The sequence below is a fragment of the Epinephelus fuscoguttatus genome, linkage group LG15 (assembly GCF_011397635.1).
Source record: "Epinephelus fuscoguttatus linkage group LG15, E.fuscoguttatus.final_Chr_v1".
Taxonomy (NCBI): Eukaryota; Metazoa; Chordata; class Actinopteri; order Perciformes; family Serranidae; genus Epinephelus; species Epinephelus fuscoguttatus.
In genome coordinates this window covers 15272224-15298920 of record NC_064766.1, presented here as the reverse complement: position 1 = coordinate 15298920, position 26697 = coordinate 15272224, and the positions used below count along the sequence as shown (strand labels likewise).

General features: G+C 40.2%; 2 protein-coding genes across 4 annotated transcripts in view; both read right to left on the bottom strand.

The window, feature by feature from the left end:
• Positions 1-1806: 1806 nt before the first annotated feature.
• Positions 1807-12593, bottom strand: si:ch211-106k21.5 (leucine-rich repeat-containing protein 26). Of its 2 annotated transcripts, none has more exons than XM_049598820.1 (3): positions 12409-12593; positions 6174-6334; positions 1807-6084 (listed from the first exon to the last, which is right to left on the bottom strand). In XM_049598820.1, the coding sequence occupies exon 3, from the start codon at positions 6080-6082 to the stop codon at positions 4856-4858; it is 1227 nt and encodes a 408-aa protein (XP_049454777.1). In that variant the 5' UTR covers positions 6083-6084; positions 6174-6334; positions 12409-12593; the 3' UTR covers positions 1807-4855. The 2 variants fall into 2 exon arrangements, with proteins under 2 accessions (XP_049454777.1, XP_049454778.1); XM_049598821.1 differs by lacking the exon at positions 12409-12593 and adding an exon at positions 11013-11549.
• Positions 12594-13149: 556 nt separating this feature from the next.
• LOC125902358 (zinc finger protein GLIS1) overlaps positions 13150-26697 on the bottom strand; it is a 58705-nt gene continuing 45157 nt past the window's right edge. The window contains exons 6-9 of one of the 2 annotated variants that reach the window (XM_049598628.1): positions 24614-24770; positions 18171-18301; positions 17967-18065; positions 13150-13446 (exon numbers count right to left, since the gene is read on the bottom strand). In XM_049598628.1, the coding sequence (XP_049454585.1) occupies positions 13172-13446; positions 17967-18065; positions 18171-18301; positions 24614-24770 (662 nt within the window). In that variant the 3' untranslated portion in view covers positions 13150-13171. Of the gene's footprint in view, positions 13447-14417; positions 16658-17966; positions 18066-18170; positions 18302-24613; positions 24771-26697 lie in introns of those variants that run through there. The other variant, XM_049598629.1, reaches the window with a different exon arrangement.

Below are 26697 nucleotides of genomic sequence, written 5' to 3'. Positions count from 1 at the left end.
AAAAAGGGAACCAAGGAAAGATTTTTAACCCCTTCTCTGTCTAAATAAAGTTGTATTTATACTTAGAAGTTGAAAAACACAATAGTTCGTGAGCATTCACATTGTTTCTGTTAGCATGTCTTTTCCAGATGTTACACAGTTCCACTCAGTACTTTGGACCTGATATCTAAGTGAATTGAATGCCCGCCATAGAAAATCAAATAAAACACACACACACACACACACACACACACACACACACACACACACACACACACAGATTGATTTGCACAGCAGAGGCCCTACAGTGTTATTTACAGTTCTGGCCATCGGTGATTAACAGCAAACATCTTTACAGTATCAGACGAGTCCACCCCACACATCTCTTGCCCTTTTGTCATTGGCCGCTGTTCTCTTCTCACTTGTTTGTTTTTCACATCGTTACAGCAGTCCATTGTAAATCTGAGTCTGTTTTATCCTCTCACCCTGTTTGCTCTCCCCTGACAGGGTATTTATGAGACCATTCATTCTCCATCACAGCGTGGACGAGTGATCACTTTGGACTTCCCTATTATTTGTCTGAATCTGTGTCACTCACTCAGCTGCACTTATGAGCCTCACAGTGTCTATATCTTTGACTTATTACATTTATTACCAATACATTCAAGCATTCATAGCAATAGTAGTACTCTGTGTGTTTTGTTTGGCTGATTAATGGTAGTTTCCATTCCTGTCACTAGATGGCGCTGTTGTGAAGTACAGTAGTGCTCTCAGCCTCAGCCCTGAGGCCTCACTGCCTGTATTTATCTCATAAACAAAGACAACCTAAACGCTCTTTATTGACAGAAAACATTAAAAGAACACCTGACATATTCAAAACCATGTCAGTGGGCTCACTTATAATGCTCCTGATCTATGACAGTACAGATCAGCTGTTTGCACTGCACACTTTCTGAGATTTATCCGTCACGAGTCTGTAAAGCACATTATTTTAATTTCCTGTTATATTAATTCTGATTTTTGTGTTAAAATATGCAGTAGAATATAAACTTAGTACATTTACTCAAGTACTGTAATATAAATCATCCTGAAATGCGTCATTCTGCATAATAAGTACTTTTACTTTTGGTACTTTAAATATATTTTAATAGTAATACTTATGCTCTTTCACTTAAGTAAGATTTGAATGCAGGACTTTAACTTGTTACAGAGTATTCTTTACAGTGTAATACTGTTACTTTTGCTTAAGTAAAAGATCTGAGTGCTTTTTCCACCACTGTAAATATGGCTCAATATATTTTCAAAACTATCTGACCAGGACTTTCCACTTTATTTTTGGGGTCTTCATCCTGTGTAAATCTCGAGTCAGTGGTTGCTCTGGGATCTTGATCTAGATGAAATAAACTCCCAGATAAGCATCCATAAATACTCCAGCAACTGTTCTCTGCCCAGTCATTTCCTGGCCTCAGTTGCTGGATCTACTGGTCGTGGGCTCAGACCTCTGAGAACAGGACAGACTGATCGTATGGGTAACCCAATGCGGTAATTACAACTTCCCACGGTGAGTGAAATTAGAGCTCAAAAGAAAAGTGGGATTTCAGGTATCTGGGGCCAGCCTGGGTCATTGTCAGGGCAGAAAGAGCTACAGGGCTGCGGAAAATGAAGCTCGGATGAAAAAATCTGGAGCATGCTCTCAAAAAATGCAGCAGACTAATGACACTGTTTTACTTTCCTCTTTTGTTTCTAATGTTTGTCATCATCATCATCATCATCATCATCATCATCATCATACACAATCCTGACACAGGAATCTTAAAAAGCATTTTATTTGTCTTTCATTATCAGAATGTTTTGCATACAAAAAACAATCAAGATAGTGCATCTGCCTGTATAAACATGATAAAAATCAGTGCCTTTATTACAAATCATACCAGTATACCCATCTTGTTTTAACAGAGGATTATTAATTAATGCTAGTTTATGTTATTTAGCAGCTGTTAGCACAGCAGTTTTACAATCAAACACCCCACCGAGGATAATTTTACTTCAAACCAATCTCACAATCACAACTGTAGCCACAATTTTAGGAATACTGAGGTCATGGGCCTTATCACTCTCAGAGAGTTTTGACCATAGACCTCTAAAAAGTCAATTAATTTGGATTCTTTATATTTTATTTATGTATTTCAGGGTTAGGGTTAGATATTTTCTGTAAATTTCCCAACATGAAGGTCTAATTGCTTTTTCAAAGCCTTTTCCATACTGACAGGACTGAAATCCTCTCTCCATCTAAACGATGACTGGTTATTTATGCATTATTCGCTGAAATCAAATCAAAATATATTGAGTCTAAAAGACTCAGTTGACTGTTGGTGAAACCCATCCCGCCAACAGCCCAGTAGCTTAGCAACCATAAGTACAGCAGGCTTTTCAAATATGACACTGTAGCATGAATTATACTCATTATCTAAAGAGCCTGGAAGTTTGGAAGAAGTTCTTTTTCTTTTAGCCATTCCAAAGCCAAAAGCACAATCGTTCAATCGTTTCAGTCGTTAGCATGTAAAAACTGCACCATCAGTGACGCATTTTGGTCACCTGGCACAACTCTGTAGGCAAATGAGTGGGGTGCTCCGGGTGTTGGCGGCACAGGGTGAAGCCAAATACTGCTCATCTGCACAGACTGCGATGACACAGAGCTGGATGAAAACTGACTTTATCCTTTAACTGCTTATGTGCAGTCTGAGAGGCATATGAACAATAATTAGAGATAGAGAAAATAAATAAAGCACAGGTTGCTAAAAATAAAAGAAGAAAGACTTGACCTCAGCAACCAGTCCATACAGCCCTGTTAACAATTAAATTTATGCTATTTTTCTGTGTACAAAATTACAAAATGCAACATTTACTCATTTATCTGCTCGTTTTTTGAGCTTAAGGCTTCTGGCAGTGAACCTTACAATGTTGATAAATAAAGCTGTGATGGAAAATATGTAAAAACCCTTCGGAAAATACATCTCTGTTCTTTTAAATTCCAGGAAGCTCCACACCCTCATAGCTGCACCCACTGTCTCTCTCTCTGCGTCTGTCTTGCTGAACAAGAACCAATTAGCATTTGTGTGAGGGTGAGACGTCCGTTTGTTTTCCACATCTTAGATAAGAATAGCATGTCTGTGTCCTGCACCTCCATGATGACCCTGATGTTCAGTGTTTGGCTTTTGTGTAGGTCTCCTCTCCAGTGTCATGATGTATGCACTACACAGATTTTTATCTCGAACCAGCATGCACCTGCATTTAGATCTGACCGCCCTGATATTTTCCAACATACATGCACATTTTAAAATGTGACGTAAAGCATGAGCATGCAAGCCCTTTGCCCTTGCTTGATGACATCCATAAATTTAGACTTCTCATCTGAGCTTTACATTCCACATTTCACAATGAATTAACTGGCAGCATTGCAATGGGATTAGTCATTGCTCTGCACCTACATTTCTGGGTGTGCAGCTTAAGGTGAAGTATCCGGAACATCCTGTATCCAAGTCAAACTGGAATGCATATGACAATTATACATGGGTGAGGTAAAGAAAAGTACATACAAAAGCTTGCTTGACTTAGAATAAGTAAGTATTGACAAAAACATGTCCTGTTCTTTGTTAAAGACCTTAAGACAGTAGTGTACATTTGCATGGAGTGAAACAGAAACATCAAATAGAAAAAAATGTCTTTGTGTCTTTAATGTTGAGTAGTTTTTTCCAGAGTGAAAAAAGTGGGCCTCCCTTTCAAACCGTCACTGCGTTCCTCAGGTCCCACAGGAAAAGGCCCGGATTAAATCACTTCCTCTTACATTGTGATACTACAGTGGTCGGACCAGACTCTCTCTGTGTGTCCATAGATAACCCGCTTTTTCTGTAACACACATGTACACACACAGTGTCTCTCTTAAAGGAATAACCTGACACTTTGCGAAATATGATTCCTATAGGTGCACCTTGTTTTTGAGTTAGTACAGAGCTGGAGCCAGGAAGTGATTAGCCTAGCTTAGCATAAAGACAAGAAGCAGGGAGAAACAGCTAGTTTGATTGTAGAAAAAGTTATAAACTTCTACGGGTCACATCAGTTTGTTACTTTCAGTGGGTGCAGCTCATTAAACTTTCACAGGAAAATTTTAAAGGTATACTACGCAGGTTTTGTAGCTGACTGTTTGAAAACACAACATTCAAACTTGGCCCCTCCTCTAATTGAGAGAGCAGCAGTGATCACTCAAGCTTGAGCGCGAATGAGGAGCAGGAACGGTGTTAAAAAGAACAAAGCAGTGATCAGGAAAATAAAACATTATTTTCAGTCATGTTCTAAAGCACAAAAAAAAAAAAACACGCCCACACCTCTGCACAACCATGAAGTGGTTTTGTTTGAATTCATCCGAAGCGCATGCGTCAGCCTGTCTGCTTGCTTCTCTGCTCTCTGTGTGTATGGCTCAATCTGGTCCTCAATCAAACAGACACACAGACCTGCAGCTCGCATCCACAAAACAGACAAGAGAGATGGAGACAGCAGGTCACTACATTGTTATCGAGTCCAGACTTTGTGCTGCTATTTGCTGGAGGCTACACACCAAAGGTTGACACCCAGACACGTCTTGAACAAACCAATATAGAAGAAAATAAGAAAGTAGAGGCAGAGGGCAGATACAGACACCACCACACACTGCTATGGGGTCAAAGGTGATGACTGAGAGGGATCCTGCATAGTATACCTTTAACAGCTTTTAACAAACAAACATGAGTAGACTCAGTAGGTTCAGATCTTCTCATCTAATTATCATCATGAAAACATAAGCATATTTCCCAAAATGTTGAACTATTCCTTTAAAATGGTGTCATGAGAGGTCCACATTCTCATATTCGCCGTGGTCTGAGTCCTCCAGTTCGATACCCGGCACCAGGCTGTAGTATTCAGTTGACTGAGTCAGGTAAGCCTTCTCTCTGTCAGCTGAGTCTTTCATCACTTCAGTCACACTGACTGTGTCCAGGTCTGTCTTGCTGGCTCTGTCAGGCCCTTCGGGACCCTGCTTCCCTTCTGTGAAGCTGGAACAACGTAAGGAAACTCGGGGAAGAGACTCCACTGAGCCCACCTTAACCTCCACCTCTTCATAAATGTCCCTGGTGCTGCCCAGCAGGGTGGATGACGGGCGTAGCAGCAGCTGGTTCTTCAGGATCCCCTCATTGCCAGAGCTTCCAGCTTTACTCGGCTCATTGGCTGCAGGTTTCTGCTTACTGCGATGCTTCTGGCCGTTACAGCTGGAGCTGGAGGCTCTCTTTTTAGAGGTGCTTACTGGTGCTTCTTTTCTCTTCCTCTTTCTCCCACAGCACCAGCAAAGCACCAAGGCGGAGAGGATGAGAAGAGGGAGCACGATGAAGAGTGCGGTGAGGCCAGCTGGGCGGCACGCGTCGCTAAGCCTCACCGAGAACACAATCCTGCCAGCCAGGTACCTGGGAGAGACACAGGTCAAGTTCCCCACCAGAGTCTGTAGGTTAGTAGTCCTGTTAACCTTCCTGCCTTCCTCCAGGCCTTCCAGTAACAAACAGGAGCAGTCCCAGGGGTTCCCATCCAGCTCCAGTGTTTGCAGACTGGGCTTCTGTAGCAAAGAGCCCGGCAGGAAGCGTAACTGGTTTCCCTGCAGATAAAGCTTCTGGAGGCTATCTGAGTCTTGGAGAAAACCCTCAGGAAGCTCCTGAATCTGGTTTCTGCTCAGATCCACCTCCTTCAGGCTCGGCTGGCTGGCAAGAAACCCCCTTGGCAATACTGTTAGTCTGTTATGACCTAAGTAAACCTTTTGCAATGTAGAGACTACTTTTTCACTCACATTAACAGAAGTGATATTACAGAAGGAGAGATCCAGAGTCTTTATGTTTGTCTCATTGGTAAACACAGACCAGGGCACATGGCTGAAAGCAGAGCCGGAGTAGTTCAAGCAACAGACGTCAGTAGGAACCTCAGAGGGAAACTGGGACAAAATGGTGGCTGCTGGACACAAACATCCACCCGCAAGTCCCATCTTCGCCAGCAAGATGAAAATCAGCAGGACACACCACTGGCAAACCATCTCTGAAACACAAAATATGGTGAAGTACAGACTGTAACTTTATCATACCATATTGTTACTGCAGTGTCCCCTGCCTCTCTCTCAGCCCTACCTGCCTCTTGGTCTCTCTCTCTCAGCACTGGAGAGGATCCACGTTATGAAGGCTCACAGCTGTAAACCTAGCAGCTTCTCTGAGGACTCCTGGTTGCTGTGAGGATCGTGGGAGTTGGCATGGTGACACGGGTCACTAGGGATCAGGAGTCCAGTGTTTGGCTGTTGAGGAAACAGATGCTGCAATGACTTTTCACGTGAAGGCTGTGCTGTTAATTGGCAGATGGAAGTTGTGCAAACATTACCTGAAGGTAAAGCTGAAGCCTAAAGTAGGTCAACAAGCAGGTTATCTTGTTTGCATAGTCTTTAAGCTCCCTGAAATCTGATGCAAAAAGCTAACTAGGGTTTTACTGCAAAAGTTTTCCCAAATTCCCACCTATGGAGCAGCCTAAATGATCTTTGTTTCGCTTTTTTTCCTTTGTCACAGATGTGTGTGTTTGTATTTATGCCTGCTGCTGGGCTGTTTTTCTTCATTTATTTTTTAGTTTAATGAAAACTATAAAGTTAATGGTACATTGTCAATTGTCTTACACTCCATGCCTGTCTCCCAACTCACTGACAGCCAGGCAGCATCTCTTATGTAGTGCAATTTATATTTTTCATGGCTAATATCATACAATATTGGCTTAAACACGACAACTTTGCCGGTCAAAGTTTGCCAAAGTCGAACTCCACGCGATGTGAGGATGTGACCTTGCTTTGCCACTGGAAGCAAATGTTTTCACTCCCATTGAATGGAAGTAAATGGAAGCGGAACAAAGGTGAAAAATCTTAATTTCGCTCATGTGTAAATGTACCCCTAGATCGTGCCTAAAAAATAAACGTGTACTTTGTTGCGTTAAAGCTAAAGTCTGTGAGCCTTATCCACAAAAACACATCAAACAAAATTGTAAACAACCTGCTAACTTTTCACATGTATTAACAGGTCTTTTAAAAAGGTTATTAGAATACATAGCATACAATGTTTTTGTTTTTAGCTCACCAAAACGAAGATATACGTAATAACTGGAAACCACCAAGTACAGTATAAAACACAGTAACAGTTGTGAAAAAACAAAAAACATATAAACGTATAATATACTTAAAGGTCCAGTGTGTAGGATTTAGTGGCATCTAGTGGTGAGGTTTCAGACGTGAAAATTCTCCCGTGTTTCAAGCATGTAGGAGAGCTATGGTGATTGAGGTGAAAACTGTGACACCGTGGAGAGGACTTGCTCCATATCTAGATATAAACAGTTCATATTAAGGTAACAAAAACATTTTCAGGTGAGAATAAACTAATGAAAACATATTTACGAATATATAGACAATTTCTGCCACAAGATGCCACTAAATCCTGCACACTGGACCTTTAAAACAAAGCATAAAACCCAATGGAGAAACCTTTGTTTTTATTTGTTTCCAGTTTAAAATACTTTTTATATTTTGCTTGCCAAGCAACAGGCCTATATCTTAAACAGCTATAAACAGCTGGGAAACAGAAAAATATGTTTTTCATCTCTCCACTCGTACATGTCGTGTATCATAATATATAATACTGTATGATATATATTTAAACTGGGTTGGGCGAGTCGAACAAAGTACAGTGCCTGGGCAGGTTAATGTTAAAATGAAAAGGAACAAACACGCAAGACAACAAAACACGGTAGAAAACAGCATAAATGACCTTGTCGAGGTTTGAGAAGGTCCCCAAAATAATGTGAAACTGCTTTCACTGTAATTTCATGTAGTAGAAATTACCCCTGTGGGACTATTTTAAGCTCAGGTTTCTCTCCTACCGCGTGTCTTACTGAGAGACTGTAACATGACATAACTTTTGGGAAACCCTGCTACTGGAGACATAAAAAAATAATTGCTGGTCACTTCCTATAACTCCTGTGTACTCAGTGACTCTGCCTTAACATAAAAGCAGATGTGGTCGACATAAACAGGGCCTGTGTTTTCTGAAAGACTTTACATGTGAAGCGGGCAGCAAGAGAGGGAGTGTGTTTGGTCGTGACATCAGACTTCCTCACACACCACAATAGAGCTGAAAGCTGCTCTACAGTTTGGAGGCAGGAATGTGCTAACTCCTCAACAACAGGGCCAATTCATGAGCAGTGGAGGGTTTAGGCAGGACCCCTGTTGTCAACTGTGATCATCTAGACCTATGAACCACAAAGAAACCTTAATTCACCTGCTAATGAAAATGAGCTACAACAACAGGTGGAATCGTCTGCCTGAAATCAAATTCAGCAATTTTAATTTCCTGCAGATCTCATCACAAGTAACAATCAAACAACTATGATTAATCGTTTCGATAACTTTTGAGGCAGAAATTCCAAAAGTCCACTGGTTTCAGCTTCTCAAATGTGAATATTTCCTGGTTTCCTTAGTCCTTTATTACAGGAAACTGAATATTTTGGGGTTTTGGACTTTTAATTTTGATAAAAACAGGCATTCAATAGCTAAACCAAATTATGCAAAATCAAGCATTTAAACTTTATCTGTTGCTATAAATCAACATAAATGGTGGTTACTTCTCTGCATATACATATTAAGCCTTGTGGGGAGAAAATGGGATGCATATAGTGTCCAAAATATTTAAGTATTGATGTTCTGTTTGCCTCTCTATTTTGGAGATGCCGCTGAAGGATTATATTAACACGATATTTATCTCCTGAAGATCACTGCACTATTTTAGACACTGGAAACTACAATCCATGGGAAAAAATGACATACTCTTCAACAACAAAAAGACAATGTTGAAAATACTGAAAGAAATTAAATGAGACAGCTGCGCTCAGGGCACAGTTTAATGCTCCTTTTGACATTTTTCATGCTCCTGTCCTTATTGTTTCAAAACGGATCTCGTTGTAATAAAATGTACAATGTGTGTTTATTTGACAGCTTCATCCCCGGCCGTCTATTCTTGTTTTGTATCTTCCGGGCTAAATATGAAATGTTATAACAACACTGAGAGTCTGCAGCCATGCAGCTATGTGAGGTTGTATTTTGGCATAGTAAGTGCTAATGTCAGCGTGCTAACATGCTCACAGTAATGCTAACATACTGGATTTTAGTAGGCATCATGTTTATTATCACCGTCTTTAACCATCTTAGCACATTAGGATGCTAACATTTAGTAAGGCCCACTAAGTGCAGCTGAGGATGATGGGAACATCCCTGGGTTTGCAGTTGGGTTGGTCATAAATTAAAGTGTTGGACAAACTGAAATTTGGGGCTGATGTTAGCGCTGGATGAAAAATCAGAATCACTAAAGTTATTGCAATTCATCCTGAGGGAAATATGAAGGTCTGAAATAAATCGCATCACAATTCATCCAGTTCCTTAGATATTTCAATCTGGACCAAAGTGGTGAACTAGAAAAGCTATTTGTAAGTGTAAGGTGTCATTCTGTTATTACTTTGTCGATGTATGGAGCTAGACTGAGCAGAAAACTTTTGGTTATGAATGGATGTCATCTTGGAGTCCAGTATGCAGTTCTTTCGACACATCCATTGTGTCACACTCCAAAAGCACTGGACTTATATCCAATACATTTCCCATATACAATCAACATAGACCCTCAAATTAGACCCTCCTTCCCTGGTAAACAGAAAAAAAGCTCTTCTTAAACAGTCCCAAAACATAATAAACAAACATGGAAATAAGAAGAGTAGGCCTACATGTAGACTTTCAGCCTCGACTTCAGCTGAAAGGCAAAAGTCTCTCTAACAAACGCAGGAAGTGTGCGTCAAAGGAAAGAAACTCTGACTCTTTGTTGTTTGTATAAAGATGATCTAATACATCCAACATGTGAAGAGTGCAGACTGTTTGACAGAGTGGGAGGATGAGATATTATAAGTAAGAAGAAAGTTGCTTATGTTATCCATATCTATTTAGACTGCTTTGTTAGAATATAATAAATAATAATCTCACATGGAGTTAAAGAGACCATACTCAGGGGAAAGTAACTAGGTGCATTTACTCAAGTATTTAAGTACAATTTTAAGGGGCTTGTACTTTACTTAGAGTATTTCTATTTTAGGCTACTACATACTACTAGAGGGAAACATCGTCCTTTTTGCTCCACTATGTATATTTGATGGCCCTAACTACTTTACAGATTAAGATGATTTATACAATATATAATTTAAAAATTAATCATGATGTATTGTAGATACTACTACACAGCAGTATATAAATGTGTTAGAATTAGCTTCACCTTTGGCAAACTTTCTCATTTTACAGCAAAACAGCACACTAAAATATGCTTCTGGCGAGAAATAGGCAATGCAGTTACAAAATTTTGAGTCATATTTGATCAGTGCTGCCTAGTTTGACAGTTTGACCAAGCAGTGTGTGCCATGATTGACAGCTGCTTTAAAAACTCCTTGACTCTTGGTTGTTTTCATCCATTCCAAGTTACTAAAAGCACTACCAGGAAGCAGAGGAACATGATCTTGTAACAGATTATCTGCCTGTCTGGATGTAGTGGAAATTCTAGCAAAAAGTTATTTTAATAAACACAGCTTTAATGCTTTGAAGGAGATTAATACAGTTGAATGTTTGATAAAGACAATAAAGAATTTTTATATAAGGTGGTAAAGCTTGTGTTTACAGATAAGCTTGTGTTTGCTTTTAATCTCAAACTTGTACCTCAAATTCATCCATGTCAACTGTTGGTATAAAACATTTCATATCCTCTAACTCTGTCATTATTTGCATGCTGCAGTGCTCTGTGAAAAGCTTTTGTCCTGACTGATAGCTATCAACAGATGATATATTCAGAGCTCTATCACTCTGAGGAGGAAAAGGAAAAGTTTGTGTTGGTGCACGTAGGTAAAAATTTGCTTACATTTGGATGCTTTGGTCCAAGTTTTAAGTAAGACTTTTGTATGTGTTGCTAATTCCATGCATTCACCAGTTGAGATAATTCCCATCTTGGCCTGATAACAGAAACAGTCTAAAGGTTAGAGTCAGCTCACCTCTGGACATGTCTAGGAATCTGACAGCTCAGGGGGTTGTGTGTGTTTCTGCATATGTGTGGCAAGCCAGCACTCTAAATATTGACAGATGAGTTGATCTTTGGATTTGAAGTTACACACAACACAAGGGACACTCAGCGCCTCAGAACTGTGAGCGTAAAGCCTCTTCATCCAAACAGAAGCTTGGATCGTCTCCTCTCAGGGTGTGAAGAGTGCCCACTGCGAGAGGAGCGAGGTTTAAATCTGGAGAACATGGGTGATCTCACTCGCTAACAATGTGAGCTGCTGCATCCTCCCTGGCAGCAGAGCTTCCTCTGAAATAACGGTCTCCATTCTCCTTTCATACAGCTTTTCATCGTGTGACGCCCCTTCCAATGTCTTTGAGAATGTTTCAGCCAGACATGGGAGGGTTGTTACCATGATTAGGCTCACCTGGGCCTCCAAGCTATAAAAGCTGCCTAATCTGTTCACTTGGTCTCTCCCTTCCTTTCAGCTGACATCCACTGGGCATCATTGGGTTTTGGTTTGCACCTTCAACACCTCCACAACATGCCTGACACTCACCCATGCATGGCTTTCATGACTGACTTTGCTGATCTACTCCACTGATTATTAAGTTAATTTTAGTTTAATAAATTCGGCTTGTTTTAAGTAAATCTTTTGTGTGGACTCCCTTCTTGTCACATACTCTGAGCCAGTTTGTGACAATCGTTAAATATTTGTACTTTAAACACGGGCTGCAGCTGTACGACCACTGAGGACACAGAGGGATATATTCTGGGGATTTTAGTGTCCAACAATTAAAAGCTGTGCTGTTTAAAAGCCAGGCTCTCTCTTTTCTTTTAATATTTAATGTTGTTCATTTTAAAGAAAATAAGAATAATAGGCTGCATATTCAGTACTTTGCCAGAGAGGTTTTTTAAACAGCATGCAGGGAAATAAACTTAATCTAACGGCTGACTGGATCAACACAGTGTAGAAAACCACAATCAGTAGGAAAATTTTATGTATTTTTTTGGTGTCTGGACACATTTTCTGGAAGGGGGTGGGGTTGCATTAGGGAGGACTTTGACCCATGACCTTAGTATTGCTCAATATCTGTTTGCAGCTTTAAACAAAACACAACATTATAGGCTATCGTAATTTCAAGTTATAACTCACCTTAAGTGCAACAGCACCCTGTGTGGATGATTAAATCTTTTACAAATTTGCACAAACGTATACACTTCAAGACATGCATGCACACCTGTCTGAGAGTAGTCTTACCTGTGATTGGCATGTTGCTGCAGCCCTGTTGTTTTCTGTCAGAAGCTCGCGAGAGAAGCAATGTAAAGGCAGCAGCGTCTTTCTCCTCTCTGCATCCCATCAGCTGTCCCGGCTGAACCTCTCCTCCTCCGGATATGAGGGTGTGTCCCCCTCCGAGCGGAATGTGGAAATACAGCCTCTAGTCGGCGTGCGTGTGTGTGCGTGTGTGTGTGTGTGTGTGTATGTTAGTCATGTTTATTCATACACAGTGTCACGGTGCTCAGTTAAAATGCGTTTATCTGCGACTGAAGCTGACAGGTTTTTTATCTTCACTGAGCTCAGTACAAAGTTGAACTGAGCTGCTGCAGCGCTGTGACCGCAGAGCTCCCCCTGTTGGCTCAACTAACTTTCTCACAAAGTTAAAGTGCAAAAGTAGCTATTAACAGAATATGCTTAAAGTACCGGGTCCTCTTCCATGGAGTCCACCCAGTGGTGTAGTGGAGGGTATACTCAGGTATACGGGGTATACCCACTTCTTTTTCTATCCAGTTACAGTATACCCACCTATCAGCTAAAAAGCCATTGTAATACATAGGAGAGTACGCCCACTTCCTCAATGGTAACCTACCTATCTACCTAGTAGTACATCCACCTCATCAACTACCACTACACCACTGAGTCCTCCATGTTGTTCTACAGTGCCCCAGAACAGACAAACCAGACACTGGCTCTTGATAGGGCCATTTCATTCAGGGGAGACAGAAGAATTTAGTAAATATAATATCTAATACAGAATATGAGTGTATAGATTGACAGATGATTTGTGCTGATTAAGATTTAACAGAAGTCTTTGGCTCTTGGACACCACAGGGAGATGTTTTGTGATCGAGGGACATCTGAGCGACAGCAGGATAAATCCCCCCATGGAGTCCAGACACTGGTGGTGGTGGTTGATGACTCTGAGACTGATGACTCCTGAGGAGGATGAGGCTGATGAATCTATAAAGACTAGGCGGTGGTGGAGAGATGAAGGGCGCCCACGACGGCAGCGAGAAAGAACTACGACAGACAAAGAACCATATTTAAAATGAGGAGCAGTAAGATGACAGGCTGACAGAGAAGGTGTGTCACTGTGGTATTGGTTGATTGTGAATCAGCTGATGACTCAACTGACAGACCCAGACATTGACACCTAGAGATAGTGAGTGAGCATGCATGCAAGGAGTGAATGGCAGGGTGAGAAAGAAAACTGTTTTGTGCTTCACATTTCACGTTGGCTACCGTGGTTCCTCTATAAGTTTCAGTTCCTCAACCTCACTGCTAGATGCCACTAAGTCCTACACCTTTAATCAGTTAAATTAATATATTAATTGCCACTCCTCCATTCAAAATTACTTAAAGCACTTCATCGGTTGCATTTAACTTGAATACATTGATTTAATTCCAATATTTAGCATTCATATTGAGTTGAATTTGGAAATGTGAAGTTATTTCACAGAGCTGTTGCTATTTGTCATTATTCTAAGTGATTCATGATACATGATATGAGCTTACATTAGAGCATTTATTGTATTTTTTTCCACAGATTACTTCATCAGCTGTCTTATGGAATTTTTCAGTAAACTTTCTTCTTTCATTGCCTGTGCTGTATTTTGCATTTGTATATTTTGATTTCAGCTGTAGGCTGCTTACACTGTACAATTGGTTTTTTTTTTGTTTGACCATTAGATGGCAGTATCAACCAGCACTCAACAAGTTCAAAAATTACTGTAAACATAGATTTACATACTTTCACATAATATACAAAAATGCTAAAAGCACTCACTGATGGAGCGTCTCAAAAGTGAGGATTTGCTGCTATTCTCTGTCATACACGTTAGACATCTAAACATTCTGCCGAAACAAGAAATGTGAAAATATCATTTTGCACTGTTTTCTAACATTTTTAAACTTACTATTCAAGAAAATATCATCAGTAATGAAAGTATGCACTGGTTGAGGCCCTAAAACTAACCAACACAAACATATACAAACAGAGTTATTTATTTAGATATAAAAGACAGGTGCTTTTTATACAGTCTATATACATTGTTCAAAGACAATAATAAGAAAATCTCTGAATTGCTACAAAATCAGTGTAAACATTTTTTCTGGTTGATCATCAAGTCTCTGTGATGAGACAGAAAAGAGTGCAGAGAACTTACTGTAAACAATGCACACCTCCCTCTCACTGAATATAACACTGATACAATAAACAAAAACAAAAAAAAGAACAGAAGAGACGGTATAAAAAAAAGGAGATTATGCTTTGGTCTTGATCATTGTTAGATTACACATACTGAAACATATTTGTTGGCACCTTTATGTCCATTACAGACAAATCATAAACAATACATTTTAGTGCATTTTTTCTTTCTGTGTGTCAGTTTTAAAGTCCCAGGAGTCCTCCACACTGATCCACAGACTGTAAATACACTATATTTATATACTATCATTCAGACACTTGGTGGCAGCATTGCTACAGTTCACTGTACGTGCCACTCTCCTGCAGTTCCCTGCATATTACCAAGATGTTGGAGGTTTCTCAATGACACTCTGGTTACACTCTACGACCTTAAAGACAATAGTTTAGAATAGCTTGACATATGGGACTATACACTTATCTTTCTGTCCGAGAGTTGGACAAGAGGATCGAAACTATTCCAGCAGCCACAAAGTTCTCACGTCACTCCAGTTTAGCCTCTTTGCATTGTTTACCACTATTTTGAAATCCTACTCTTTACTTACAGCACATCAATAAACATTTAACTCCTTACTGTCCCAAGAGACCTCTTACATTAGCTGGAATCCATGTTAATGTCAGAGAGTACTCAAACTTTTGCTGTACTGACACCACTTGTCTTGACTCATCAACAGTAAAAAAAAAAAAAAAAAGTGCCGGCCAATAACTTTAAAGCTAACTCATTAACAAGTTATATCTTGTATGTTTAATCCAAAGAGTACAAATGACAAGATGTGGTTTTACGGGTAGTTATATGCCGGACTACTTCTTGGCTGGGTGTAGTGACTTCCTGGAGTGGAGTCATCACCAGGGTTGTAAATATAAAGAGTGCAGGCAGTGTAATTGCACTGGGGCCTTTGAGGTGGGGGGGGGGGGGGGGGGTATTTATGTTAATGTTATCCAATGTCAAGTTTCTGACCACGTGACAAGACGATAAATGCATGGTAGCGTGCACTGGGGCCCGTTGTAACTACCTTATGCCACTAGTCATCACAGTCAAGAAATAGTTGGGCTTTAGAGTTACCTGTAGGCAAACTGGTAAGCTAACATAACTTGGCTGTGGCTACATTTTAGCACACAGAGATGAGAGTGATATCAACCTTATCCTCTAACTCTCAGAGAGGAAACAAACAAACATATCTCCCAAAATGTTGAGCTATTCTTTGCTCTATTGCTCGGACTGCTTAAAACCAGCCCATCATCCATTATAACATAATGGTTCCCAACATTTTTTGGCTAATGATACCTTGAAATGACAAAAAAAGCAACAATTACAGAAAAGTCAAACAAAAATTAGAATAATTTCTAAAGCAGAACTGTGTTATTTTGTTATTTGTTATCTTCTTAATCATCTTTTGACCCCAGCAGATTTATTTATTGACCCTGGGTTGGGAACCACGACATCATAAGATCCCGTCCTGACAAATGTTTTTTTTTTTTTAATATTTCATGGAGGCAGAATGAATCTCACTGGTTTAGTTAACATCACTCGCAGAGCCAGAGTGCCAGCTACCTGACTTTCCTACACATCAAACTACCAAAAAGAGGCTCATAGCTCATCCTATCCAGATCACAAATGCTGTGGTCATCTCTGAATAAAAAAGTCACTGCTATTCACATTTAGAATTTGACTGGCTGCAGCTCTGTCTCTGGTTAATTTTGCTCTTTGGTTTGTACCCTTTGACATATTATTTATGTCTGTCCAAAACAAGAACTTCAGCCTTGAACAAACAGTACACTGTTGTTATGATTGTCTGCTGCCACACATTTACATGCTGTTGTTCATCCTTAGGAAAACAAAGTGATTCTGGAGCAGTTTTTTTCTTCTTTGGTTTTGGGTGGCCCATCATGAGTCCAGGTAGATGGAGTAGATCTGGTTGAGGCAGCGGTCGACACCTCCTGCCTGGAAGAGGAAGCTGTCGTCTGAGCATGGAGACATGGAGTAACCGCCCCCCGCCTGGCCCTGCAGGTCCTGCAGCAAGTCGAACCCTGAGAGGAGGAAAACAGAAAATTTTCATTTTTTTTTCACAGTAATAAACCGTTAATCATCACATAAAGAGCTTAATGCCAGTGAGTTACCTTACCTTGTGTTGCCATTAACACCAAATCCTTTAAAATCAAAGTAAGCAGATAAGAGAGGAATCCCTCAGCAGACCAGACCTATACAGATTCTATAACATCCAAAGTATGATGGCAGTCCAGTTAAGAAAATGTACGATGGGAATTCAACAGTTCCATGGTAACAGACACAAAGTCCGTCCTGCTAGCTCATCTAGTTCTTAAGGAAGGCAGTATGAGAAGTGATAAGAGAAGAGAACTAGTTTGTATGATGAGTTGTAGGTGCGTTGTCATAGTGAGGGGAAGATGAGATACAGGGATAACCGAGTACATTTCCGGACAGTTTCACCTGCAAGATATTAATTGTCTTGCACCCAGAAAGTGACAGAAAGTATTCTGTCAAGATAGCCAGAAGTCACGTTTTAATCCAAATGTAGTGCGAATTTTAACCAAAATCAAAAATGTGCAAAAAAGAGTATGCCAACATATGACCATTTCCATCCACTACTGTTTTAGTGAATTTTAGGAGTAGGTCAATTGAAATTAGCAGCTGGTGGCAATAATTCTTCAGTCAGATGCCACTGCAGAAGAAGAGGATGCAACAAGGTATTCATGTTCACGTCATGTATTAATTTGAAGAAGATTACTGTCTCCTCACTGATCCACACAGATTTGATAGTCTGCCGCCATTTTTGTTTCTTCAGTGGATGTTTAAAGTTCCAGTGTATAGGATCTAGTGGCATCTAGTGGTGAGGTTACAGAACTGAAACTTCCCCTATGTGCCAAGCATGTAGGAGAACTACAGTGGCTGACACAAAAATGTAAATGGCCCTATGCAGAGCCAGTGTATGGTTTATCTGTTCTGGGCTATGAAGCAACATGGCAGACTCCATGGAAGAGGACCCACTCATATGAGGATAAAACCACTCATTCTATGGTAACGAACCCACAACAATGTTTATTTTCAGGTTATTATAAACTGATGAAAACATAGTTTAGTTTTTTCTAAATCCTAGACACCTTAGACCTTTAAGTCACCTGCTTCATGTGTGTTATGAGTAATGTATTGCAGTTCTTATCATTGGTGTATATACCAGCAATATTTTGAGTCTTTTTCTGAGACTGCTGGTATCAGATAGAAGGTGGGTAGCAGGAGGTGGTTCAGATGTTGCCTGACCATCCAACACGTGCTTTTACTGGAGCATATAAACGCCTAAACTCTGCTTTATTGCCATCTTACCTGTAGAGTGAGAGGCGGACGGAGTTGTGAAGTAACTGGTGGGTTCAAAGCCTCCATCATTGACTGGCTGAACCACTTTCCCTTCTCCGTACAGACATCCTTGGAGAACCACAGAGGAAATGTCAAAAACACCAAAACCTATATGTTTGAACAATGTAACGAGGCTGCTGATGTTGACACATGCTCATTGTACACTGTCAGTACCTTGCTGCTGTGTGAATACTTGCTGGTGGCTGTAGGTTTTGTGGTAACCCTGCAGCTGGACGTCCACTCTGTCTGATGAGGAGCTCGCTGGGCTGACATCAGCAGACATGAACAACGATGTTGGTCTGTTCCTGTTGGCAACACAACACCAGGTAGCTGGATTATTCCCCAACATAAACATTTATGTGAGCGCGAGAAATGACAAAACTATGATGTACATTTAAACTTGACTAACTTAGGTTTTATTCACATTTTCTATTGCTTAAAACATTAAAGGAACAGACTGACAATGATTGTCTGCTGTAACACATTATAAGTAACAGCTGATAAACTGTATGATCAGAGAAAACAGAAAAAAAGGGCTGGTGCATTTGCTTTTTCTCAAGAGTGGTAGAAAACTTACAACTACCAGAATGCACCGCACTACACCAGACCAATAAATGCTCCAGCTGGTGTGTGGAAATATGTCAGCTTGGCCATTTTGACACAGGAAACAATATGGCGGCCAGGCTGGTAATAAACAATCTGAATTTACAGTTAAACAGTAAGCTAAAATATGTTTCTGAAAACATTATAGGTGAGAAATAAACAATGCTTGGTTCATATTTGATCAACACTGCTTCATGTTACCATTTGATCTCAGTATTTTCAACCTGTTTTTACAATACAGGAAACAGTATGGCGCCCACTTCCTGTTTAAAAATTCTCATATTACAGCTAAACAGTGCACTTAAATATGTTCCTGAAGACATTTTATATGAGCAGTATGCAAGAGAGTAACAGAATCTTGGTTTGTCTTTGATCAGCACTGTTTAGTTTTACAGTTTGATTCGAGTTTGAAAGAGTGAGAGAGAGGGGTGGGTCTCTTTTTTTGATCTGCTTCTACACTCCTTGTGTCTGTAATGGTGTACCATCAAAAATTGCAATTTGTATTTTAAGCCCTATTGTCAGTGAAAATCAATCGGATGCTGGATTTAAGCTGAGAGATGAGCAGGGAGATCTGGGTGCTGGTGAGATGGAGGGAAGTTTACCACAGTTCATTTACACATACTGCCCACACTGTTCTGATACAATGCTGGCTGAAAATCACCAAAGTGTCCCATTGAAAACTAGGTTTTATTAAAGTTTGACACACACATCTCTGATCAAACCAAACCCAGACTAAGTATTTATACTGATAACCATTATCTGTCAGTGTGGCAGCAGCTGTATTATCAGACACAAACATGTAAATACTTAAAGCTCTAGTACAAACAGTGCAGTTTAGACAAGGAAGCGTTTCCACATTGAGGGGGGGTAATGTAGGCGGGCTTTGTGTGGCGCTGTATCCATCGCTACGCTGTAAGAATGTGCTGACTGTGCACGAACACTCTGACTCAACATGGAAACGAGTGAGTCAGTGCAGCCAAGTCGACGAGAAGAAAGAAAAGGCAGGCGAATATCTCTCCAAGGAGATATGCAGCTGAAACCCCCCAATATGGTATTTGAGCCCCCCCTCCCCTTCCTGCTCCTTCAAAGAGCTCGCTCTCAGCATTTCATGTGGCCTGAGAACTCTCCTGGATGATGTACTGTAGCATATTGGTCCCCAGAGAGCCAAATGGCCTTGGTTTCTGCTGGAAGGGTTTTAGTGGGCTTCATAAACAAGCCAGGCCTTGTCAGAGATACTGATGGCTGCGGGCCCAAAGCGCCTTCTATATTCGCATCTGACCAGCTATAAAAGAAGGAAATGTTTGGAGATTTCTTTACATATCTATCATTTATCATCCCCAGGTCTCTTTATTACCCATTTCCCATGTCAAATGCTATTACATTTAATTTAACAGCATTCAGTGGAGAAACACAATAAAAGCCAAAATTAATCAGAAGGACTTTTTGAAACCCAAACTGATATAACTTACAGATGGCTACGGCTTCCCAAGGTAATAAAGACCAGGCTTTGTATAGGATTATGCAAACAAAGTGGGCTTTAATATAGCACAACTGTTGAAATGAATGTGCCGTGATGACTGCGAGCCCCAAGAATTCAACACTTCTCTGGATTCCCCCTCGGTGGCCCCAAAACCATCAGAGCTGACCTTAACTATAAACAACTGCGGCTGTTCCACGGCTTACATTCTTGCGATGCTGCAACAACATAGCTGGGATGTCTGAGCCATCCCGTGCGTGGCCCTGCTGGGTCAATCTGTCGTTTTGTGGCCGGTTTACCCAAAACTTCTCAGATGCACAAGCTTAACACAGAACCCACGCCTGAGGGAGCAGCTGTCAGCACGACCTCGGGAAACGGTTTCTCTGATTTTATTTTACCGGCTAAACCCCTTTATCATTTTTCTTTGTTTAAAGCTAACTGCAGCCAGCTGCCATTCTTATATCTGGAATGAGAAGAATCCTGCTTGCAGAATTTAAGCTCCTGTGTTTATATGCACATTATACTGTCTTCAACCGATGCCTGCTTTTTTAATAAAAGCACACTTGGACAGGATCAGAGGAGGGGATGAGTTGGTTTACCAGAAGGTGCCAGCTTGTGCAAGCTAAACTGATCCGTTTGCAGTTTTGGCAGAGGAAAGATGCTGCGACATAGATTTACTGGATCACAGAGGATCATGTTGAATGTATGTAACACAGATGGAGATTTAATGTGATCTAAGCACTACCAATCAAGTACTTAGAGAAACTAGAGAACACTTATTGCATGTTAGAGATACAGTAAATACAAAAATGTGTGGACATGTCAAAACATTTTAGTTAAACCAGCTATTTGGATCTGATGTCAGTCAGAGCTTCTGCAAAGTAAACTTCATTACTTCTCTTTCCTTCAAATTGTATAATAGTGTTTCTGTGTGAGAGCCATCCCGGTTAGTGTGCCTGTATCTGATGGAGACGCTGCTCCAAAAAACCAATCCAGCTCCCCTCGACCACAAAACACACAAACACTGCACATCACAAATAACCACTGATGGACAAGCCTTAGAGCAGGCCTCTGAATCCCTCAAGTATTAAATAATTAAAAGAAGTCGAAATGGCTCATCTCAGCCAGAGTAAACACGTGCCTGGCTATGAGGTCAGAGCTCGACGCTGTGAAGCACAGATAATTTACTTTCACGTGTTTAACGTCTCGCTAAGTCATTTGGGGGAAAAACAAGTGCTTGTCTGGTATTGGCTTTGGCAGGCCGTCGTGTACTGCGGGCACCAGTGGGATTCTATGACATCCTCAGTGTCTATAAAGAGACGTCAATGGATAGACTGTGCAGAGCTTCATGGAAGCTCTGGCTGCAAACTTTGAGGAGATGGAGGCTAAGAGATGCTGCATTAAGGCGAGTACAGTTATATATCCTAAAAATACAAACACATAGACACCCAAACTCCTGAGCATCAATTTAAAGTGCTTTTCTAAAACATGGCTTTGTTTAGTGAACTCCAAAGAACTTTAAATTAGTTAGTTTAACACCTAAACCTGATATTCTCAGGTGAAATCCTGCTGCAGGTGACAGAAGTGAAGCACCTTGACAAAGTTCAGTGTTTAAGCTGTTTTTTGTTTGTTTGTTTTTTCAAAAGTACTTTCAAGGATATTCATTATAATGGCTAATTTTTCTCCAACTTTTTAAGTTTTTCAAGGCTTGTTTGAGGTGGGCACATATACATCAAACTATAATATAATGCAGTTTTATTACTAACAATACAACTTGAAGGATGGAAGAATGGAAAAATCCATCTCAACACCTTTTCTAAGACTTGAAGAAAATAATACATGGAACACTGGACAAGCTAAGGTACCATATGTGTTTTCGCTATTTGCAATTTTTAATGCTTTTAGATCACATCTCTGGTTATACTGTGCACTTAATTAACAATATAACGATGGGGGAGGTGTGTGTGGAGCATGGGCTGCTTATAAAGATGGATAATGCACCTACTCTTTCTCCCTCTGTACAAAAATGAAGCCCTGTCGACGTCATTCGGAGCCAGAGTCTGCGCAGTGGCGATCTCCACGGTATCGAGTTCCTGCCCATAGTTCCGTGAATTGTGAGCAGCACCATTGATCACAAGTACTCGATTGTCACACACAACTGTCAATCATGACGTCAACCCCCATTTTATAGCATCAAATAAACAATTAAAACCATCCTTATCAAAATGAACGCTTGAACATACACCAGCAAGATGAGAAATACCAAAAATGACAGAAACTATCAATGTGGTCTTTGATTTTTTTAGTTTGGCTAAGGTCCCATCTGCTAACACGGAGGGGATGTGGTATGTGACATGTACTGCAGCCAGCCACCAGAGGGCGATCAAGATATTTTGGCTTCACTTTTGGGAAGCTGCCATGCTGTCCATCTTAATTATACTGTCTATGGTGTGGAGCCACTCCACTGTGGCTCCACTAAATTATAAACCTGCCCACTCTTTTAGCAGTCCAATCAAATGTAATTTGATTGTGATTTGATTTCAAACACTGTTATAGCTATGCACTGATCAGATATTCTGTTTCACTGGAAAATACATCCCAGTGCAGAAGTTAAGGACGTTCTAACTTGCCACTGGCACTTATAATTGACATCGATTAGTTTAAAACCTTAAGATGATTATCTCGAGTAAAAGATCCACGGGAAATCCTTTAAATCTGCTTTTGTGTCAAGCCAGATTTCAAATGTGTTTTTCACAGTGAGCTTTAGGAATTTAACATAAATTTTAAAAAACACAGTATTTTCAAACAGTCCTCAGCCAGGAGTACCTGCCTTTAAAACCAGAATTTACAAAAGACCGTAATCTATAAGACCAACTTTCAAGGATTTTTAAGGCCTGTTTGAGCATTGCAGACACATAGTGTTACACTGAAAAACGATATGAAGCAGTTTCATTACTAACATCACAAAATTATTATTATTTTTTAGCCTTTAATGGATAGGACAGACATGTGTGAAGGGGGGAGAGAGGGAGTGACATGCAGCAAAGGGCCACAGGCTGGAGTCGAACCCGGGCCACTGTGGAAACAGCCTTGCACATGGGGCACCTGCTCTACCATTAAGCCACCGACGCCCCCAACAAATTCATTTTTTAATTTGACAAAAAGTGAACTGTTGTTTTCCAGTAGATGGACTTTCTGCTAAGAATTTTCCAAGGTCAGCAGTAAACCTTCATGTTAAAGCTTATAGGTTTGAATTTGTGTTCATCGAGAACAACTCATCTTAACTCCTACGCCAAGACCTAAACCTAATTTGAAAATGTTTCCTGGAAATACTGGACAAATTTATGTGAAACCACGTGCATTATATGTGAAGATTTTATATCACTTATTAAACCACAAAAATGTTTGGCCCTTATCAGCTCTCTTTTATTGGATACACTGCCTTTGTTGTTACTATTGTGCCAATAAAAGTTAGTTTACAGGCAATTCTTCAATGACCAATGATTTGAGGCCATATTGTCCAGAAACTGCTGCCCTGAAGGCTTTCAGCTGTATCTTTTTAGTCTCACTTCTACTTTTATACTGGGCTAGACAAAATTTGTCTCAGTTTACAGAACACATAAGTTCTGTGGCCTCCAACTACCCAATCAGTGCAACCACAAAGCCATAACTCCATCTCTGGTGATAATGTCTCTGGTTTATTCAAGAATGCAAAAGCTCACATCACTCTCCTTGTTTCTGGCATGTGCTTTACAGATGAGAGAGGCGAAGAAAAGTCATATCACAACAGGGTTTTGATGGTGTTCGAGGTTGAACCATGATTTCTAGCGCGGAGGAGACATGCTTAGAAGGCTTGAGGAGTTAAAAAATGTTTTAGTGCCAGATTCTACAAATGAAGAAAGACTTTTGGGTGAACACCCGAAAATGCACAGAGGAACAGAAGTCTGTGGTCAGTTTTCACTATTTTTATCTTTCGCAGAAAATAGCTCTAGATGAAAACTGCCAAATGCAAATGAAATCCCATTCAGCTCCATTGTATCTGGTTGGCAGCAGCAGTCCCTGCAGCAGATAACTTAAAACCTTGCCAAACACAACCAGAGGGAAAATATGTTTCGTTTTTTTGGATGAACTGACCATTTAAGTTTGCCTCTGGGCACATCATTAGTACAGTAGTAGTAAAATACTCCGTTTTCCAAGAAATAAAAGCAATTGAATTTTAAAATGCATGACAGTGAGAACATAAAAATATATCCTTTGACATTTATTGTTTAACAGCTGCATCTCATGATATGAGAGGTCATTTTTCTTAATGGTGACTTCACACTATGAAGCAATAAAACAGATTAAAAATGGGAAAAATAAACAACACAATCTCTCCTGTAACAGCTACAGATGAGCTGCCCATGAACAAGGCAAATAGCAGTCAGCTTCAAGGAACAAATGTTTCTAACTGTAACATTCCTGAAGAAGCCCATGTTTACTGTTTATTTAATAAGTAAATAAATAATTTTTTGGATGCAACACATGATACACTCACCCCTCTCTCATGCTCCCTGCACTTGTTAGTGAAGATATTGGGCTGTTGGCATCAAAGTTTCCCTCCAAACCTCGATACCTGGAGCAGGTGTCTGCTGATGGAGGGAGAAACTCTGAATTTTCCCTGTTGTGGACGGAGCCGCTGTTTGAGTACACACCTGAGAGAGAGAGAGAGAGAGAGAGAGAGAGAGAGAGACATACATTTATTTAAGTATTACTTATCCTCTGAGTATCCACTGGCTTTGGATGGTTGGTTGCTCCTTGATGGAAGTTTGCGCAGCTACAGTTTGTTTAGATTTATAGTAGTTACAATGGATCCCCAAAAAATGTTTAAGAACATTCATAGAAACTTCCAAAACTTCCACTGCAGCATATTCACCTTCTACACTGTTTGCCTTAATGCTAAGGTTGTCCCAAACCACCTTTACATTTTCACCAAAATATGGCTTAATACACAGAGCTACAGTTTGTAATTAGCATATTTAGGCGTTGATGTCATTTGCTACCAACATAAGCAAGCTACTGCTACATCTAATGATAATTTCCTTCTCAATTTTTTGGTCTTTTTAAGTGTTCAATTTATTATCTCATCTATAAAGTATCAGAAAATAGGTAAAAATGTTCATCAAATTTTCATCAAAGTTTTGCCTGTTCAACACATGGATGTATAAAGAGAACTGGATACAATGTTTGTGCGGGATTCATATTCATTCCTATGAAAGCTGCTCAGGGATGAATGAAGTCAGAAAACGTTTGACTTCACAGTTACAAATTTTCCTGGATCCTCCACTCCGCTTGTGCATCATTGGGCGCAATCATTGGGACTTTTGTTAGCTGAGCAGCCTTCCTCTGGTTTGGCTCTCTGCTAACCTGAATGAAGATAAGATCGTGTGGCTCTTCTAGACGTCTGAAATGTTATTGGACTGAATGTAATCCCAATAGTGAAACAAGTCATTTTGCAGGGGTTGTGACACTCAAAAAAAACAACGTATGATTAGGCTAAAGGTGTCTTCTTTTTTTTTTTTTTTTTTACAATGTAACTCTATGGAGAAAAATCTTTTTGGGCCCAATGGCATCACGTGACAGACCTGAGTTGTAGTTACACAGTTTGGCCACTATGTCAAATACGCTTCAAAGTCAAATTAACAACAATATGAAAAGAACCAAATCATCAAATCTAAAAGAGCTGGAGCTTTTTAAAAAAAGGAATTATTACAAAAAGTAAATTAACCAACTCATCATTTCAGTGCTTAAGTAGGAACAGGAACAGGAACTATATTTTTGCTTATTTGGGAAAAATACAAATATTTTCACTGGATATATACATCTAAAAGGTGCTGTGAGGTTAGTTTGACAAGTTTCTTTGAACATTTCTTTTCACAGTAAAAGTGAAGTCTGTTGTGACATTTCGTATCCGACTGACAGCAGCTGCCATTCCCTGCAAAGAATCAAGCTATAAACTTTTCAGAGACACACTTTCTTCAAGGAGTAAAAACACACACGTTTTTGGTGGCGTTCATTTCAATCTGTAACAGAAATACCTGCAGAGCCTTCAACACTTGGCTTTGACTTTGAATTTAACGGCGGCTGATGATGATAGCTTGTGTCACCATAAATCCAGCATACATCCAGTAATGTACATACACAGGTATATACATAACAGTCAGAAAGTAACATTTGGCCATTTGTGATAAGGAGAAAGTCCTCTTGGGACATTTTCAAAATTAAACACTGACATGCTTGTTTCACCCTGAATAAACATAGCTGGTAGTGTACCGTTTGAGGCTTTTCCCTTTAAGTCTTCTGGGTAAAACTGCAAGTAGTCTGAAGTAATAGACATGGACAGCTCTCCTGGACACTCTCCCCTCTCTTTTGCCAACTGAGCCTCAGTGTACCTGACAGCTTCTTGATCCCGGTTCAGCCATTGAAAGGGAAAGAAAAAGAGCTTGGCTGGAAAACCGGTTTGGAGAAGCTGAGGGACGGGCGGGGAGAGGGCCAACTTGCCCGCAGTCAGTGCCCGGTAATTGGACAAGGTAAACACTGGCATGATGAGCTATCATCGAAGGAATGGGAGAGGAGGGAGAG

Coding starts and splice junctions, on each gene's coding strand:
- si:ch211-106k21.5 (XM_049598820.1), bottom strand. CDS start 6,082: ATGGTTTGCCAGTGGTGTGTCCTGCTGATTTTCATCTTGCTGGCGAAG.